Genomic DNA, 15,704 nt, shown 5'->3' on the forward strand with positions numbered 1-15,704 from the left:
ACTAGCTTTATTGTCCTCTGCTGAGGCATTAAGTCCTCTTTCTTGTACGTCCTCGAAAACGTCATCTGATTGTACTTTGTAACTCACTTATAGATAATTAGAAAGACAAAACTAATGGACAGTGATTTTCGCTTACTATTTACTTTATTCAGGATTTCAATGGTTAATGAAAAGCGCAGAGTGTAGAAATCACGTTTATTTATACCCTCAATTGAAACACGTCATGTAATTTATACCCAATCTGACCTCACCGTTGTGTTATCATCCATTTCCGATTCGGTGGCAATTGTACCAGGCTATACAAGTAACAAAATTATGTAATTTATGTATAAAACGATGTAACAACAGCTATTAGTATAAATAAGATAAATTGAGAATTAATCGTAAATGAATTCGTTAAAAAAATTGTTGAACAACGGTCGTACTTTCCTAAATGAGACAATATATTACTCCAATGATTTAAGGTAATCAATCCAACGTTTTCTATAAACAACACCTTGAACTGCACGTTTCATCAGTATTTCATCACGAAGGAAGTAGACAAACTCACAACCACCAATTGAGTCAACGACAAATACTTGCCTTGCGCCCAACTTACTAAAATTATCATGTACTAATGCCATAGGTGCTTCGGGTCTAACTACGACAGGACTGAGATCGCAATATGCTGAAAGATCATAAGGATTTGCCGAAAGTGGTGCGTCATGTACACCTGAAAATCTCTTAAAGAGTGTAAGCCTTGATCTTGAATTAGAATTGGAATTATTTGTAGATTGAGTTAAAATGCTATTCTGGAGTGTATCGAATGGTGTAAATCTCACACGAGCTGATGGATTATGTGAAAGTGAATCAAGCGCATGCTCTAGTTCATTAGCTGCTATGTATCCAACTAATCTAATTATACCTTCATCATCAATTATTAAAGGAAATCCTGAATCTGATAATCCTCTCATTACTAAACTATCCAACTTGTCTAATAATGTGCAAACTGAATGTTCCTGATCAATCCTTATCACGGGTATTTTTTTAGTTGCGACATCTAGTACTGAATCTTTACCAAATCTGTACTCATGCTTAGCATCTAAGAAAGGTAACTTGTTCATATCAATAATGAGATCATATATGCCTTTATGTTCGATTGTATCTGCTAAAGTTTTAGAGATCAAGATTGATAGCATTGTTGGCTGTATTGTTATTCAGTGAAGCTCTTTAAAAACATAGTATCACCCACAACTACGTAATTTAACGTGCCTGTTAATTCACATACGATAACGACTAAAGATATAGTCATTCTAGTGACACCAGAAAGTGCAGAGGCCGCTCCAATAAGTGCGTATATTGCACTTAACATGCACTTCGATTGACTTTTACATTGACCAAACAAAGCCGAATCTGGCTGAACTATTGACCAATATTCGATAACCAATCCAACCATTCTACCAAAACAGGCACCAACTGCTAAAGTAGGTACAAAAATACCAGCAGGTAATTTCATACCAAATGTAATGACAGTCAAAACACTTTTGATACCTATGGCGAGTGAAAGTGTCTTGATAATACCCCATGGTGCTTGACCTTCCCTTGCGCAAAGTGTGGCGAATATTCCTTTGAGCTTTTTACCAGATGACTTTGAAGGACATTCACTCAATAAAGTCGAAACCAACTCTGTTCCTCCCATTTCAGTTAAGGGATTGTAAGAAGAAATGACAGCGGTTATTAAAGTAATTACAACTACTTCAATAATTGGATGTGACTTAACGATTGATTGCATCCTTACATTCTTTCCCCACCAAATATTAAACTTTGAAAAGTAAGCACCGTATAAACCACCAGCTATAGCAATTATGAAGAAAAATGGTAACTCAAAGAATTTCCAATCTTGATCGTATGTTACTTCAAACAATACTGTCTTGCCAGTGCCGTAAGGATCTAAAAATTTCAATGTAACAGCAGCTAAACTTGCGCAATAGAAAGCTCTCCACATAACCTTTGGAGGAAAGTACGTAGAAATTTCTTCTAATGCGAATAAAACACCACCAATTGGTGCACCAAATGCTACACTAACACCTGCTGCACAAGAAGCTGATATAATTTCACGACGTTTAGCTTCATTTGTTTCAAATTTACGAATGTATCTTGATGTAATATTTCCAACACATGCAGCAATCTGTACCATGGGACCTTCTTTACCTAAATTCAAACCAGAAGCTACACTAAAAGCCAACCCGATACCTTTACATAGTAAAGTACATACACCCAAGTAACCCCTTATTACGAATCCAGATAAAATTGCTTTCATCTCTGGTATACCGCTTCCTGCGGCAAAGTACATAACGGGATAATTATGTGGGCTTGTCAATTGTAACTTCTCAGCTGTTGGTGTGGATAGCAAATTAGTTGTATCAAACTGATCAGCATATTCGTCATTATTCGCTTGTAATTCCTCCTCAAAGTTGTCAGAATCACTATATAAGGAATTGTCATCATCACTACTAGATTTCCTAGAAAGAGAATGTGAATGTAAAGAATTTGTCTTATTTGTGCCATTTGAGTATAAAAAGCTACTTATAGAGTCCCTGTGAGAGTGCAATGAAGGATGCGGCTGAGGTGAACAGCTCATGGGTGAGGAAACTGACTGTTTTCTACCAGAAGCTGCATGATGATATGCTTCCAAACGAGCGCTATTTGAGTCGTTAACCCAAGGTGCGTTAGATGCTGATATGTAAACTGTGATGATGGATGATATGAATGCGAATGCTATAGCCATTGTCCAATTAAGAAGAGTAGATGAGCGTTTTCCAAAGGTATCTTCCCAGCTTGTCCATTCTGGGCAATCAGTTGTAAGTGTTGGCATTGAAGCGCTTAGATAAGAAAAGTTGTCTTGATGGCTGGTATACTTTATATTACAGCAGAACTGCTTAGATTTAAGCCATGAATTTGAGCAATATCCATCTCTGAAACTAAACAACCATGCTTCTGTGCGTACTATTGTGAATGCGATGATCTGCTTATATGTAAGGGGCTGGTGTGATGTTATGACGTTAGCACTCACAGCTGTAACTATTCCGATGATTGTTACTATAAACCATCCTGTATTCAAATATTAACTAAGTGTCTCAAAATCCTAAATCACGCATACCTTGAGCTCTATCGAAAGATTTCTCCAAGAAACCACGAATGCCTTTCTTCCTCAGCAAACGTCTAAGTCTAACACCTTCCTTGACCTATCGTGTGTCAAGCCTTGGTAATATCTAAAGACACAAGCTCACCTTATCGTGAATGTAATCGATCGAAGTATGCGTATGTGCATAGGTACGAACTCCTTTACCAGATTCGACCATATCATTTTCGTATAGATCATCATATCCATGCTTTTTAGACTTATTACGATGTCTATTGATAGCCATCCCCAACGATCTCGAGCCGAAATAGCTTTGACCAGGGCTAGGGGGGTTTATATGCGACTGCAACAATGGAGTACTCTCAGTAGACCTTCCAAAGTAACTAGCGAATGGTGTTCTCGGGAAATGTGTGCGATTGTTGGTTGTACTGCTATTAGTTGGGGTGCCGAGTAGTCTAGAATTGAGATTATCTGATGGTAAATTAACTCTCGGTGTTGTATGCGCATCATTTGCTTTCATTCTCCTCTCGTAGAGCGTCGGTTTCGTTGAGTCGATCGTAACAGTTCGTCTTGAACGGCTATCGATAGCGTCAGTCAAGCTAAATAGCGTGTTTTACTTTAATAGTCTGACTAACTTTTTATTCATCATTTACACCTCGTGGTCATAATCAAAAGCTAGACTTCACAGCCCGAGCTTTATTATCACACTGCGTCACCATAGTCGACGGCCAGGCATTCCAAACTAAGTAATGGTATATAGATATATATATATAGAAAAAGTTTACAAGATTCAGTCATTCAATTACTTTAATAACCTGTTCAAGGCTTTCTCGACGTTAAAGCCTGACTTTTCAAGTGCTTTGACTGCTTGTGGTCTGTCAAATCCCATATTAACCAATTGTTTTACTTGCTTAATATCATCTTCTTCCGCATTCTCAGCACGAGGTGGTAAATTTGGCTTTGCAGTATTATCTGCCTGGTCACTTGTCGGTGACCTCATACTGAAAGTGTCACTGAAATCTATAATTTGGATTAGTAAAATCGTTTAGATTACTTAACGTACCATCAAACGCTTTGTTAGGTGCTTGCTTGTTTGATGTACCAGGTTGATCGAAATCTGCTACAAAATCAAATGCAGAATCATGATCATCATCATTTTCACCAGGGACGTTACCAGCTGCAATTTGAGCTGCTGGAAGGTCAGCGAAGGAGGTATCGAAATCATCATGATCGTCCTTCTTTTCGCCTGTATTACCGATCATTGCATCGAATGGATTTTTGTTTTTGGCATCAGCTTGTGAAGGTGCGGTAGGGAAACTAGAGAAGGCATCTTCGAATTCATCTTTTTTGTCGTCCTTTGGATTAAGATTTGGTGGTTGCTCGGATAACTCTGGTAAATCCTCTGGGCCTTCATCGTCATCACTTGAGTCATTGTCACGTTCTTTACCCTTAACAGCAGGCAAAGTGGCGCCAACGGCCGGTGCGAAGTTGTCAAATGGTGAAGCGCTTTCCTTATCCGCACTTGAAGCAGCAGGGGCAGTGCCAACAGCTGGTGCAAAGCTCTCATCGAAGGCTGCCTTGGAATCAGTTGGCTTGCTATCAAATCCAGCAAAAGCGTCATCGAAATTAGTAGCTGGAGCTTCGATATTGGTATTATCCTGAACGTTGGAATTTGTGTTCTCGAGCTTATCAAAGTTGTCATCAAATGAGTCGAAAGCGCTCTTGCTTGTATCATTAACAGCGAATGGATCTTCAGTCGTACCAGCCTCCTCAACTGGTTTGGAAAAGTTATCAAATGGGTTGGTAGACTTGGTTGATGATGGGCTCAATGCTTTTGAGACGCTTTGAGGTTCCTCTTGAGCGCTTTCTGGGCTAGTTGGAAGTGGAACTGCTGAGGCGGCCTCCGTTGTAGGCACTATTGTAGTATCTTCTTTAGTCTCCTTGATTTCCTTGGACTCTTTATGCTCTTCCTTTAAGTCGTTTTGAGCGAGAACAGGAGTCTCTTTGACGTTCTCAGCAGCCGTCTCAGTATCTTCCTTAGGAGTCTCTAGAGTCTCTGGTTTTACTTCTGGCTCTTGTTTGGAGTCTTCGATATCTTTCAACTTCTCATCCAACTCCTTTTCACCATCAGTTGGCAGAGTCTCAGCTGGATCGACATTGCTATATCTCTTCAACTCTTTAGCAGCATTATCACGCTCACTTTCCGCATTTCTGAGCTGCTCTTTAGTTTCTTCATTCTCACCCTTTGATGCTTGAGTCGTTTCTTGGAATTCTGAAAGCGCTTGTCTCATTTCTGTAGTGTGATTGCTAATCTCAAGAATCTTAGCTTTAAGCACTCTGGTCTCTTCCTTTTCTCTCATGTAAGCTGTCTCCAATTCAGCTCTCTCTACTTTCTGAGCAGAGCAGTCACTTTCAGCGGTAATTAGCTCCTGTTCCAATCTGCGACGTTCAGCGGTAGTCTCTGTTAGCTTTACTTGCAATTCTGAAACCAATTTTGATTCTGTATCGTGTGCTTTTCTCGCATTTGTCAAACGTTGTTCTAAATCTTTACGCTCAGTTTCAGCTGTATTAACGCGTGTTTCAAGATCTGCACGACGAGTTTGATAATCTGAAAGAGCTTTGTCCGTTTCTGATAGCTGTCCTTTAGCAGACTGAACTGCCTCTGTATCAGTGTTGAGTTTTGATTGCTGAACGTCTGAATCGCCGAGCAAATCGTCAACGAGCGCAGGCTGTTGGTAAGAAGAAGGGTTCTCAAATGGTGACCTAGCCTGTTGAGGAGCTTGCTGTTGTTGTAATGGTGGATTTTGCCAGCCTGGTACTTGGAAAGCGCTTGGTTGAGCTTGAATACCAGTAGTTTGAGAGGAAAGACCAGTTGATTGTGAAGACAACCCAGTACCTTGTTGTTGAACGCCTGCTGTCTGAATACCGCCGCTATGTTGTGGTTGTATACCTGCTGGCTGAATACCGCCACTGTGTTGTGGTTGTACAACTGCAGGTTGGAGATCAGATTCATCTCCCATCAGATCGAACAGGTCGTCAGCAGCTAAATTGTAGATGTAAATAAACTATTCTAATAAATCAATCATAAACCTACGTTTACGTGGAGCACTAGAGCGCAATGACGAAGGTATCAAATTATCAGGTAAGGTAGAAGGCAGAGGCTTTCCGGCCAAGCAACCATGAATGAGATACATAGCAATTGCAAACTCATCCTTATTAAGACTGCCAGTTTTTCTGACATCAGCCAAATCCCAAACATTTGCGAGAATCTCAATAGGCAAGCCAGACTTGCTAAAGAAGTCAACAGCTTTATCAGCTTCCAAGACACCATTTCCGGATGGGTTGAGTGAGTCGTAGAAACCATCGTATGACTTCTTCTCTTCGGCCGTTATCTTCGCAGGCTCACTTGGTTGTGTTTGAACTGGCGGTATAGCTGAAATAGATTGGGGAGAGTCATTTGCGCCAACAGCAGCAAACCTAACTTGTCGACTTGGTGGTGGAGAGCCAGCTTGACTACCACCAGTGAGTTGATTTTGGATTGGTGATGAGACCAAGGGTGATTGTGATCTCTGTCTCCCAGCTGAAGCTTGCTCATAGACAGCTGGTGGTAAGGTAGAAGGTAACTGGCTGATAGTTTTGTTCATATAGCATTGTATGAAATGCTAGTGCGTGTCAAGAGTGAGACATATATGACGTAGTAGACTCACCATACCAATGATGAAATCGGTCAGGTCGAGTGATCCTCTATTCTGAGTGTCTGCAAGGTTCCTGAGAGGGGTAAGCTGTGTATTAAAAGTAAGGAACTAGACCGACCAGATCTGACCAAGGACATCGAACGGGAGCTTGCTTTTGATGAAGACGTCTCTAGCTTTGTCGCCGGAGAGTAAGCCGTTGATAGGGCCGCAACCAGCGTAGATCCTGGTGAACCTGGACCTTTCATCGACTTGAACAGGCGGAATTTGCTGAGTTTGGATTGGTGAAATCGAGGGTTGGTTAGTAGGCGATGATACTTGCGGTATAGCTGGTGGTGGTATACCGTCGAACTGTGGGATGGGACCAGCTGATAGGTGTAAGTAGTGATGGGAGGAGAGGGGATAGCTCACGCTTATTGATAAGGTCTTCTGTGAGTGTTTCGTTTGCTTGCAAGTGAGCTATCAACCTCAAGGCGACGCTGAAGCCCTGCTGATCAAGGAAACCGTTGTTGTTTGTATCAGATATCTGCCAAATCTGTCCGAGTTGGAGCGGTGTGAGGCCAGAGTAGCTGAAGAAAGCTACAGCTGATTCACCGCTAACGATACCGTTACCCTTTTCAGCTAGCTTGTAGAAGTGAGCAAAGGCATGCCTCTCCGAGGGAGACAACGAGAGGTTAGCTGGCGTTGTTATAAATCGATTGAATAAATCTTTTATTTACTTACGAAACGACATGATGATTGTATCAATGGCACCACCAAAACCGAGCTATCCAAGATCGACGCTGAGTAAAATAATAAAGGCACAGAAACCAAACAAGAAAATAGGCCCTAATTTGGATAAAATTGTTAGTACACTTTCCGATATGCTCCCCTCGCTCACCCCTTTACAGGCGTACGTCGCACTCCTCTCTTTCTTGCAGCGAACAGCCCAGGAGACGCGTATCGTAGCCCAGGAAACTTACGGCGGTGACGGTGGACGCAAAATGTCCCGCAAGGAGATCGGCAGAGCCGGTAGAGTGAGTACCCCCGGATCCGTCGCCTACGACTGACAGAACAAGCGCGTGATTAGACGCATTTCTTTACAGACAAACCCAAATCGTACACAATAAGATATAGTCTAACTTGTTCACTTCTTGTATTTCTACACTCGACCTCCTTTCTCACTAATATTAGTACTCCAATATATGCATATAAATAGGTGAATATATAAATTAAATCTATTTTCCAGCCATCTTCTTGGCCTTCGCTTTCGCTTTCTGGTGCGTCTTCTCTTCGTAGCGCTCATCACCAATCCTGTCGACCTTCTTACGCATTGTGTCCTCGTATTTGCCGAGTTCCTCAATACGTTTCTGTTGCTTGTGTGCCGCAATGAATTTAGCATCTTTGCGCAAATCTCTAAGTGCTCCTTTACGTTCTGCCTTGACTTCTGCCTTGAGTTTCGAGCTCGCTGCTCTTTCTCTATCAGGATCGTACCTCTTATCCGCATTGTAGTTCTCCTCGAACTTAGGTATGAGTGAGCTGATAGCAATTTGCTTGTGTTGTTGCATTCTTAATGGTCTGCGAGCCTGTTTAGCAAACTTGACCTGATTTCTTATCTGTTGTGATGTCTTTTCCAAATGGCTCTTAATGTTATGTTAGTCTTTAGTCTTATACGCAAACAGATGCCTCAACTCACCTTCAATTTACCGCCACATACATCCTTCTTTGACACAACATCCAAACCCTCAACTAAAGGCTGGAAGGCTTCGATGAAACCATCCAATGATCCCCACATTTGAGCTGCTTCACGGGATATTGAAAGTGTTTTGTCCAAGATATCAACCCTACTTTGGAGCGAGTTGCTGCTACTCTCATCTAGGAAGTCCTTCAATGGGATAGAAGCACGGGGCTGCTCCTTATCATTCTTCGTGAGAGCCAACTGAGGCAAACGTCCAACATCAGGTACTGGATGTTGACCCGGTACGGCCTTCTTGGAAACACCGCCAAGAATGAGAACTGAATTAACGAGGAAGTTTACAACCTCTGGTATGAATCTCTTTGAATAATTCTCATATTGCAATGAAATACCACAGAGAACTAATCCTTTGATTATGTCACTGCCATTTCTAATACGAGCTTGTGAAAGATATTGACCAATAAGCAACTGAGCAGCTGATGCGACTGGATGACTGAAATCAGAGGTAGACCAAACAACGCCGATAAGTCTAAGTAAACTCAATTCAGGAATACCTGGCCAGGTTTTACTTTTTTCGCTCGTGGAACCTGATGAAAGACCTTTGTTGAAGTTGCGCTGCAAAAGTTGCAATTTCTCTTTGAAAGTCTCAGCTGATGGTATTGGAAGGAGGTTTGTGAGTTGTACGATATTCTTTGAAAGAATACCCATTAACTCCATGTTGGCACTAGATGAAGCGGTGTAAATCAGATGGTCAATGAGAACACCGTTGAAGAGAGATAACTTGGCTTTGTTGTCTTCTCCCAATTCTGGATGGTAAATCGTGCGTATTCTCTCGATAACGACTGGGACTTCCGATTGCTCTACATTGTATGACTCGATGATATCCATAAAGTCGTCATGGTTGGTTGGACAGGCGAAGGTGTAAGGCAGAGAAGAACTGTCTGACGCTGTAGCTTTTTCTGATGACTTCTTTGATTTCTTCTTATTGCTATCAACGAGATTCTTTATTGGAGCGCTGTCTGTTTCTGCAACATCACCCAGTTCGCCTTCATTTGATTCGGCAATGCTTTCTTCATCGTCATCATCGTCATCGCCATCATCGTCGTCGTCATCATCGTCTTCTTCTTCCTCGTCTTCTTCCTCGTCTTCATCACCCTCTTCGCTATCACCCCCATCAAGACCCTTACCGATACCGTAAGTCTCAGCATCCTCCATCTGCTCATCATCTTCGTCGTCGTCTTCCTCTTTCTCAGCCTCCTCTTCTTCGCGTGCACGCTGCCTTCTAGCAGCGTAACCACCTGAAGGATTGATGACCTGCTGGTCATCTTCGCCCCTCATTCTGAGTACTCTAGCTCTTTCCTTTCTCTCGAGTTCTTCTTTGGCATCGAAAGCCACTTCAGCTTCTGTCTTGAGCCTATCTGTTGGTTTTGCTCTCTTATCAAAGGCGAGCTGTCTAACGAACTGATCGTAGTTCTCGTTACCAGACTTATCGCCTTTGTAGTTGCTATTGTCGTCTGACTTTTTCGCTTGAGCCTTCTCATCTTCCTTTTTGACATCTAAAGCTGGTGCGTCGAAAAGCATGCCCTTGATCTCATCCAAATCTGCATCAACTTCCTCCCTAAGAGCATCGTCGTCTTCACGCTGTTGCTGTCTTTCCATTTTGTGTTGTTTGGATTTCGTAATGAGTTCCTCCATGACTTCAGCCTTGGTTTTACGGCGAGGAGGAGCATCTGGGTGGTCGTAATCGATTGGCTCTTCTTCTTCGTCATCGTTGAAGCCACCGAAAGCGTCAAAGCGAGTACCAGCGTCGTCGTCGTCGTTATCGCCCAACCCAGCGTTTGCGAAGTCATCATCCAAAGCCAAAGATTGACCGTAATGCGTCAACTCGTCGTTATCCTCCAAGTTGAAATCTGCGTTGTTACGACTGCGTTTCCCGCTGTTAGCTTTCTCCGCCTGGTACCTCTCTAGCATTCTCTCCTCCTCATCAAGTGTAGGGTCCTGTTCACCGAAACGTCTGTCCTTGAACTTTGATGATTTATTTCTATTCTCTAGTGCCGGAAGTAGAGCTTCCTTTCTCTGTCGGGATAGTCAGCTGGCTGTAGATCAAGATAGGGCGTATACAGACCTGGTTGATACCTGCTTGCTTAGCCTTCGCTGGTGCACCGATGCTACCAATGACCTTACGCCCTCCAACGTTGTGCTTCAGGCGCTGTACTTGGGTATCGAATGGGTTAAATTTTGTGTGTATCTCCTCAGAGATCTTCTTTCTCTTATCTTTATCCTGCGAGTTGCCTTCAAACTTTCTCTTATTCTTTTTTATTCCTGCGTTGTTCACAGTCTGCTTGAGCTGCTTGAGCTGGGATGGCATCGTCGTATAGAAAGAAGAATGGATTATACAAAACAATTATTCGTCATCGTCAGATTCAATACGCTTCTTATACACTTTATTAGTCTTCTGCTCTTCTATTCTATTCTCTGCGTCTTCCAAACTATCAACTGAGCCGTCTTCTTCCTCTTCTTCTTCGTCGTCGTTTATTCCCTCCATCTTGTCGTCGTCTTCGTCGTCTACCACGAATCCATCGTCTGGCTCCTTCTCGTATCCTCTCGCGCCGATACGTCTTGATGTCGTTCTCGCCAAATCTTCATCGTCAGAACTCCAGTCGAGGTTCGTGCCATTAGCGACGGCTTCTTTCTTTGCAGTTACCCTCTCTTGCTTGGCTCTCTGACGGGCTACCTTCTTGTCGTCCTCCATCTTCTTCAACAGCTCCTTCTCTGGATCCTTTGCTTCAGTTTCTTTATCCACCATCTTAAGTCTAGCAGCTTTAAAGTGCTTATCGTTGACTGTTGAGGCGTACTTTTTATGTACATTTGAGGTTAAACTTGGTGGAACAAAGTTGAGTTGACCATTGATGACAGTATCGCCCATAACGACCTCACTCTTCTCGTGATTCGTATAAGCGTACTGACGTGGGTTGTTTGGCTCAGAAGAGGATACCGTTTTGACATCCTCGTTTGTGTTCATGTCGTAGATTTCAGAACCGACCTGTAGACTGAGACTACCATCTGACCATTTGATAACTCTGCTATTAGACTGAGCTATAGTCTGACCGCTGTTGTCCTGATGCCACCTCCACCTGATAGTGTTCAAACTGTTTGCGTTATCAGGTAAATTCTTATCGTCATCCTCGAATGTATTCCTATCAAAGCCAGCAGATTGTATGTTTAAAAAGTTAGGTATTTTCGCCAGCCAGTTCTTATCTACGGATCGTATTGGTGGTAGATTGTTGATATCCATCGTAGCAGTTCTAACCTGCTCAAGTATGACACCTTCTGTAGGCATATCCTCCTCATTGTACTCCAATGCACGTCTCTCTGATAGATTATCGTCGTTATCGTCATTATCGTCCGTTTGTTGACTTCTAAAGTAAGTTATGCAAGTTAATAAAGCGGGATTTATAGTAAGCTATTGACGTACTTCTTCTCTATATCTTCCTCTGCACCACCGAACAAATCATCCATCAATTCCTCGTCTGACATCGTCGTATAAGTTGAAGAAGTATCTTTCACTTAGACTGTCATGTTCACACCGCTAGAAAATACGAGAAATAAGCGTGTGGTGAGTTATTATCACTATTTTATTAGAATACTTACTAAATTATCCATTAGTGTTACTTCCACGATACAGATATTGGTCATTATCATTATGGTCCTGTTAGTATCAGAGGAAATAGCTCAATTTGGTAGCTAATAGAATACACAGGGACACCCTATGAAACCCACAAGGGTTAAAATGTGTCATAGTCTAGTTATGAACTACGGTTTATATAAGAAAATGGAAATATTCGTATGTAGAACTACTTATGAGTATAGCACCGACTCAGAGCGTTAATATAGCGCGCTAAACCAGCTACTCGTAAAGAAATGACTCAATTCCATACCGATGAGTATGTAGATTTCCTTAACAGGATCAGTCCGGATAATATGGATTCGTACGCTAAAGAACAAGCTAAATGTGGGTATAACAACACCATATCAACCACATTAACGGTGATTAGTTAACGTTGGCGATGACTGCCCTGTATTCGACGGTTTATTCGAGTATTGTTCCATTTCAGCAGGTGGTTCGATGGAAGGTGCAGCCAGACTGAGTAGAAACAAGACAGACATCGCTATAAACTGGGCAGGTGGTCTTCACCACGCTAAGAAGGCTGAAGCGTCTGGTTTTTGCTACATAAACGATATAGTTTTGGGTATACTAGAGCTATTAAGATACCACGACAGAGTTCTCTACATTGATATCGACATTCACCATGGAGATGGTGTTGAGGAAGCTTTTTACACAACTGATAGGGTTATGACAGTATCATTTCATAAATTTGGAGAGTATTTCCCCGGCACTGGTGATCTTAGGGTTAGTCCTCTACTTATCAGTGAGCCTCTCTAATATGGTGTAGGATATTGGTTTCGGCAAAGGAAGAAAATACTCTCTGAATGTGCCCCTAAGGGATGGTATCACTGACGATAATTACAAGAGTATTTTCGAGCCCGTCATCGGTAAAGTAGTCGAATGGTACAAACCCTCAGCTATAGTTCTACAATGTGGATCAGACAGTCTAAGCGGTGACAAACTTGGTTGTTTCAACTTGAGTATGCGAGGACACGCGAACTGTGTCTCATTTGTTAAACAATTTAATCTCCCGCTTTTGATGCTCGGTGGTGGTGGATACACCATTCGAAATGTTAGTCGAGCATGGGCGTACGAAACTGGATTGGCAGCTGGCCAAGAACTCAGTCCAACACTACCAACAACTGAATACATCGACTACTTCGGTCCTTCTTACAAATTAGACGTCCCTTCATCTAACATGGAAGATCTCAATACATCTGCATACCTATCTAATCTCAAGTCGGCCATATTTGAAAATCTTCGCGATAAAGATTTCGCACCTAGCGTACAAATGCAGCCAATCCCACGAATGAATCATGACGACGACGATGACAACAAACGGGAAGACCTCGACGACCCAAATGAAAGGCGTCCGCAGAGACTTTGGGATAAAACCATCCAGCGTGATGATGAATTCAGCGATAGTGAAGATGAAGGCGAAGGTGGAAGGCGGAATGAGCAGAGTTACGCGAAAGCACAACCAACTATTTAGAAACATAGCCATCTGGCGATGTAGTCAATCTGTTTTGTAATATTACATGTCTTGAAGCATATACATAACTTAAAATCTCGTATCCATTACTGTAGACTCGCCCTCAGCTGCTGTTCCCTCTCTGCGAGTTGTGCTAACTCAACTTCCAAGGCTATTGTTGCAACTTCCAATTCCAAGTTGTTACTGACGAGACCACCCCAGGATTTCTCAAGTGTGTTGAGATTTTCACCTATTTTCGTTTGTTCAGATTTACGTAAGCGGTTTATATCGATAATTTTGTTGTTTATCTGTTCAGATTGTTGTTCAAGTGAGCGAGCATCTGCATCTAGGGTGTGATTTGAGAGTTTCCAGGCGTTAGCACCCAACGCGGAGAGTAAATCGAGGTTACTAGAGCGTAATTGCTGGTATTCACTCGCTATTACAGCGTTGTTGTATGACTTTTTCCACTCGCTTACATTCTCTACTTCAGGTTCAGCGAGTGCGTATCTACTAGCATCAAAGCTGTCTAATTGTATTCCCTTTCCCGCTCTTTCCATTTCCTGCCTTAGAAGATCGCTCGACTGGGTGGTGTTAGAGTGATATGAGCGCGTATAGCGACTTACAGTTAAAAAACCTGTTGAAATATCATCACCCAATTCACCACTCAAGTCTCTGCTCTCAGAATTTGCCAATTCATCAGCTATGAGCTTAGCAGCCGCATCACGAAGTTCTACAGTGGTATGAGAGGCGATATACAGCAAACTAAAGACTCACTCGTATCATTCTCTAATTCCTTATCATAATAGGGCAAGCTATCCAATTTGTAGTCCTCTTTGGTTGCCATTAGATAGTGATTGCACTGGTTCAAGAGCTGCAACGATGAGCTCAACGAACAAACGCACACTGATAGCTGCAATAGGTGATGAAGATACTATAACTGGATTGTTATTAGCTGGTATTGGTCAGGTTTACGATAACAGCAAGAATTTCTACGTCCACGATCCAAAAGCACAACGCAGCGTTTTAGAGGAGCATTTCAGGGAGTTTACACAAGAGAGAGACGATATTGCGATATTACTGATTAATCAGCACATCGCTGAGCTCATACGCCCATTAGTGGAGAGACACACAGAGGCATTCCCAGCGCTACTAGAAATACCATCGAAGGATCATCCATATGGTGTGTATATCTATACTTTAATACTCCCCTAATATCCCGCAGATCCCGAAAAAGATAGCGTTCTCAAGCGTGTGCAGAAGCTCGTAGGCGAGTAATGTAAATAATTCTATGTACTATACAACATATTCCTAAGTCTATTGAATATTGAGGTGCTGCCATTAAGACTACTAAGACTATGACCGTAGCCGGCTCCGATATTGTCGAGCGTGTGCAGATATCCCGCTCGCTGCTTGTGTAATCCTTTCTGAAATCGCTTTATCGTGTAATTTTCGATACGGCTTCGCATAGCTTTAACGCCAATGTCCATCCATGACGACGTACTTGTACCAATGTTACTAATTACCGTTGCCGTTGTCTCATGTCGTGTGGTGTTTGTCTTCTCAGCTGTGAAACTGGCTTCTTCAATCAAGCGCATGAGTTTTATGTGATCTACATTGTAGGATTTGCTATTTAATCGCTTATTCAATGGATCGATAATGCTTTCCTCCAAAACCCAGCTTTCTGCCTTTTCGACCAGATTCTTCGGAAGCCATTTCGGCAGTTGACCCCGTTTGAGTATTAGTCTAACACTTTTAAGCTTCTTGTCTGGCGTAATCTCCCTACTCAGTACATCAACGCTGACGATATGCCCAGCATATGGATTTGGGTATCTGAGGAAGAACGCCCTGGCGCAAATATTGAATGGCGCACTAAATATAGTCAGCAAGAGGGTAGCTAGGTCACCATACACTCACTCATACAGTGAACTTATCGAGAAACTGTTGACCATCGTATGAGAGAAGAAGAGCGTTAATGAGAATGGTGTGATAGGCTGAGAATGTTGTAGTATGCTACTAATATCTGTGAGGTTGCTGCTAGAGGAGACAGTGTTCGAGCATTTCAAACTTCCCTTGTGTTT

The 15,704-nt window shown here is 42.3% G+C and overlaps 9 protein-coding genes across 9 annotated transcripts; 3 read left to right on the forward strand and 6 right to left on the reverse strand.

Annotated features, from left to right (window-relative positions):
* Positions 1–334: 334 nt before the first annotated feature.
* On the reverse strand, positions 335–3,661 carry WALSEDRAFT_32065 (hypothetical protein). The gene is made up of 6 exons (XM_006957570.1): positions 3,270–3,661; positions 3,140–3,224; positions 3,053–3,090; positions 1,232–3,004; positions 551–1,184; positions 335–502 (listed from the first exon to the last, which is right to left on the reverse strand). The coding sequence occupies exons 1-6, from the start codon at positions 3,639–3,641 to the stop codon at positions 447–449; spliced, it is 2,958 nt and encodes a 985-aa protein (XP_006957632.1). The 5' UTR covers positions 3,642–3,661; the 3' UTR covers positions 335–446.
* Positions 3,662–3,888: 227 nt separating this feature from the next.
* WALSEDRAFT_37184 (hypothetical protein) lies at positions 3,889–7,787 on the reverse strand. The gene is made up of 8 exons (XM_006957571.1): positions 7,694–7,787; positions 7,537–7,641; positions 7,225–7,491; positions 6,935–7,181; positions 6,829–6,889; positions 6,216–6,783; positions 4,185–6,164; positions 3,889–4,141 (listed from the first exon to the last, which is right to left on the reverse strand). Exons 2-8 carry the CDS (start codon positions 7,544–7,546, stop codon positions 3,924–3,926), a joined length of 3,351 nt encoding a protein of 1,116 aa, XP_006957633.1. The 5' UTR covers positions 7,547–7,641; positions 7,694–7,787; the 3' UTR covers positions 3,889–3,923.
* WALSEDRAFT_68357 (hypothetical protein) lies at positions 7,559–8,005 on the forward strand (the record flags this gene model as incomplete). The annotated part of the gene is made up of 3 exons (XM_006957572.1): positions 7,559–7,658; positions 7,704–7,829; positions 7,872–8,005. Coding segments are annotated over 3 exons (277 nt in total), but the record flags the coding sequence as incomplete, so codon positions are not given.
* WALSEDRAFT_44824 (Nop14-like protein) lies at positions 7,987–12,038 on the reverse strand. Its single transcript, XM_006957573.1, has 4 exons — positions 11,964–12,038; positions 10,614–11,907; positions 8,489–10,564; positions 7,987–8,435 (listed from the first exon to the last, which is right to left on the reverse strand). The coding sequence occupies exons 2-4, from the start codon at positions 10,854–10,856 to the stop codon at positions 8,031–8,033; spliced, it is 2,724 nt and encodes a 907-aa protein (XP_006957635.1). The 5' UTR covers positions 10,857–11,907; positions 11,964–12,038; the 3' UTR covers positions 7,987–8,030.
* WALSEDRAFT_63588 (hypothetical protein) lies at positions 10,893–12,025 on the reverse strand (the record flags this gene model as incomplete). The annotated part of the gene is made up of 2 exons (XM_006957574.1): positions 10,893–11,907; positions 11,964–12,025. The coding sequence occupies 2 exons, from the start codon at positions 12,023–12,025 to the stop codon at positions 10,893–10,895; spliced, it is 1,077 nt and encodes a 358-aa protein (XP_006957636.1).
* A 15-nt stretch (positions 12,039–12,053) lies between the features above and the next one.
* On the forward strand, positions 12,054–13,727 carry Rpd3p (histone deacetylase). The gene is made up of 6 exons (XM_006957575.1): positions 12,054–12,104; positions 12,155–12,199; positions 12,249–12,332; positions 12,383–12,500; positions 12,544–12,899; positions 12,943–13,727. The coding sequence occupies exons 1-6, from the start codon at positions 12,066–12,068 to the stop codon at positions 13,645–13,647; spliced, it is 1,347 nt and encodes a 448-aa protein (XP_006957637.1). The 5' UTR covers positions 12,054–12,065; the 3' UTR covers positions 13,648–13,727.
* WALSEDRAFT_60045 (hypothetical protein) lies at positions 12,619–15,605 on the reverse strand. The gene is made up of 5 exons (XM_006957576.1): positions 15,541–15,605; positions 14,849–15,495; positions 14,401–14,806; positions 14,250–14,356; positions 12,619–14,207 (listed from the first exon to the last, which is right to left on the reverse strand). Exons 3-5 carry the CDS (start codon positions 14,468–14,470, stop codon positions 13,734–13,736), a joined length of 651 nt encoding a protein of 216 aa, XP_006957638.1. The 5' UTR covers positions 14,471–14,806; positions 14,849–15,495; positions 15,541–15,605; the 3' UTR covers positions 12,619–13,733.
* WALSEDRAFT_16982 (vacuolar ATP synthase subunit F) lies at positions 14,506–14,901 on the forward strand (the record flags this gene model as incomplete). The annotated part of the gene is made up of 2 exons (XM_006957406.1): positions 14,506–14,806; positions 14,849–14,901. 2 exons carry the CDS (start codon positions 14,506–14,508, stop codon positions 14,899–14,901), a joined length of 354 nt encoding a protein of 117 aa, XP_006957468.1.
* Positions 15,062–15,575, reverse strand: WALSEDRAFT_63592 (hypothetical protein; the record flags this gene model as incomplete). The annotated part of the gene is made up of 3 exons (XM_006957577.1): positions 15,062–15,084; positions 15,128–15,495; positions 15,541–15,575. The coding sequence occupies 3 exons, from the start codon at positions 15,573–15,575 to the stop codon at positions 15,062–15,064; spliced, it is 426 nt and encodes a 141-aa protein (XP_006957639.1).
* Positions 15,606–15,704: the final 99 nt, after the last annotated feature.

Source organism: Wallemia mellicola (assembly GCF_000263375.1).
Source record: "Wallemia mellicola CBS 633.66 unplaced genomic scaffold WALSEscaffold_6, whole genome shotgun sequence".
Classification (NCBI taxonomy): Eukaryota; Fungi; Basidiomycota; class Wallemiomycetes; order Wallemiales; family Wallemiaceae; genus Wallemia; species Wallemia mellicola.

Bases quoted from the DNA above. Each gene is read 5' to 3' on its own strand.
- WALSEDRAFT_32065 (XM_006957570.1), bottom strand. From the start codon at position 3,641: ATGAAAGCAAATGATGCGCATACAACACCGAGAGTTAATTTACCATCA. The intron at 3,225-3,269 runs GTGAGCTTGTGT...GACACACGATAG, and splicing joins TCGATTACATTCACGATAAG to GTCAAGGAAGGTGTTAGACT. The intron at 1,185-1,231 runs GTGGGTGATACT...ATAACAATACAG, and splicing joins GCACGTTAAATTACGTAGTT to CCAACAATGCTATCAATCTT.
- WALSEDRAFT_37184 (XM_006957571.1), bottom strand. The intron at 7,182-7,224 runs GTGAGCTATCCC...TACACCTATCAG, and splicing joins AGAAGACCTTATCAATAAGC to CTGGTCCCATCCCACAGTTC. The intron at 4,142-4,184 runs GTACGTTAAGTA...TCCAAATTATAG, and splicing joins ACCTAACAAAGCGTTTGATG to ATTTCAGTGACACTTTCAGT.
- WALSEDRAFT_44824 (XM_006957573.1), bottom strand. From the start codon at position 10,856: ATGCCATCCCAGCTCAAGCAGCTCAAGCAGACTGTGAACAACGCAGGA. The intron at 10,565-10,613 runs GTCTGTATACGC...CTATCCCGACAG, and splicing joins AGCAAGCAGGTATCAACCAG to AGAAAGGAAGCTCTACTTCC. The intron at 8,436-8,488 runs GTGAGTTGAGGC...CATAACATTAAG, and splicing joins TATGTGGCGGTAAATTGAAG to AGCCATTTGGAAAAGACATC.
- Rpd3p (XM_006957575.1), top strand. From the start codon at position 12,066: ATGTTCACACCGCTAGAAAATACGAGAAATAAGCGTGTG. The intron at 12,105-12,154 runs GTGAGTTATTAT...ATTATCCATTAG, and splicing joins ATACGAGAAATAAGCGTGTG to TGTTACTTCCACGATACAGA. The intron at 12,200-12,248 runs GTTAGTATCAGA...TAGAATACACAG, and splicing joins GTCATTATCATTATGGTCCT to GGACACCCTATGAAACCCAC.
- WALSEDRAFT_60045 (XM_006957576.1), bottom strand. From the start codon at position 14,470: ATGGCAACCAAAGAGGACTACAAATTGGATAGCTTGCCCTATTATGAT. The intron at 14,357-14,400 runs GTGAGTCTTTAG...ATACCACTGTAG, and splicing joins GGAATTAGAGAATGATACGA to AACTTCGTGATGCGGCTGCT. The intron at 14,208-14,249 runs GTAAGTCGCTAT...AACACCACCCAG, and splicing joins TTTCAACAGGTTTTTTAACT to TCGAGCGATCTTCTAAGGCA.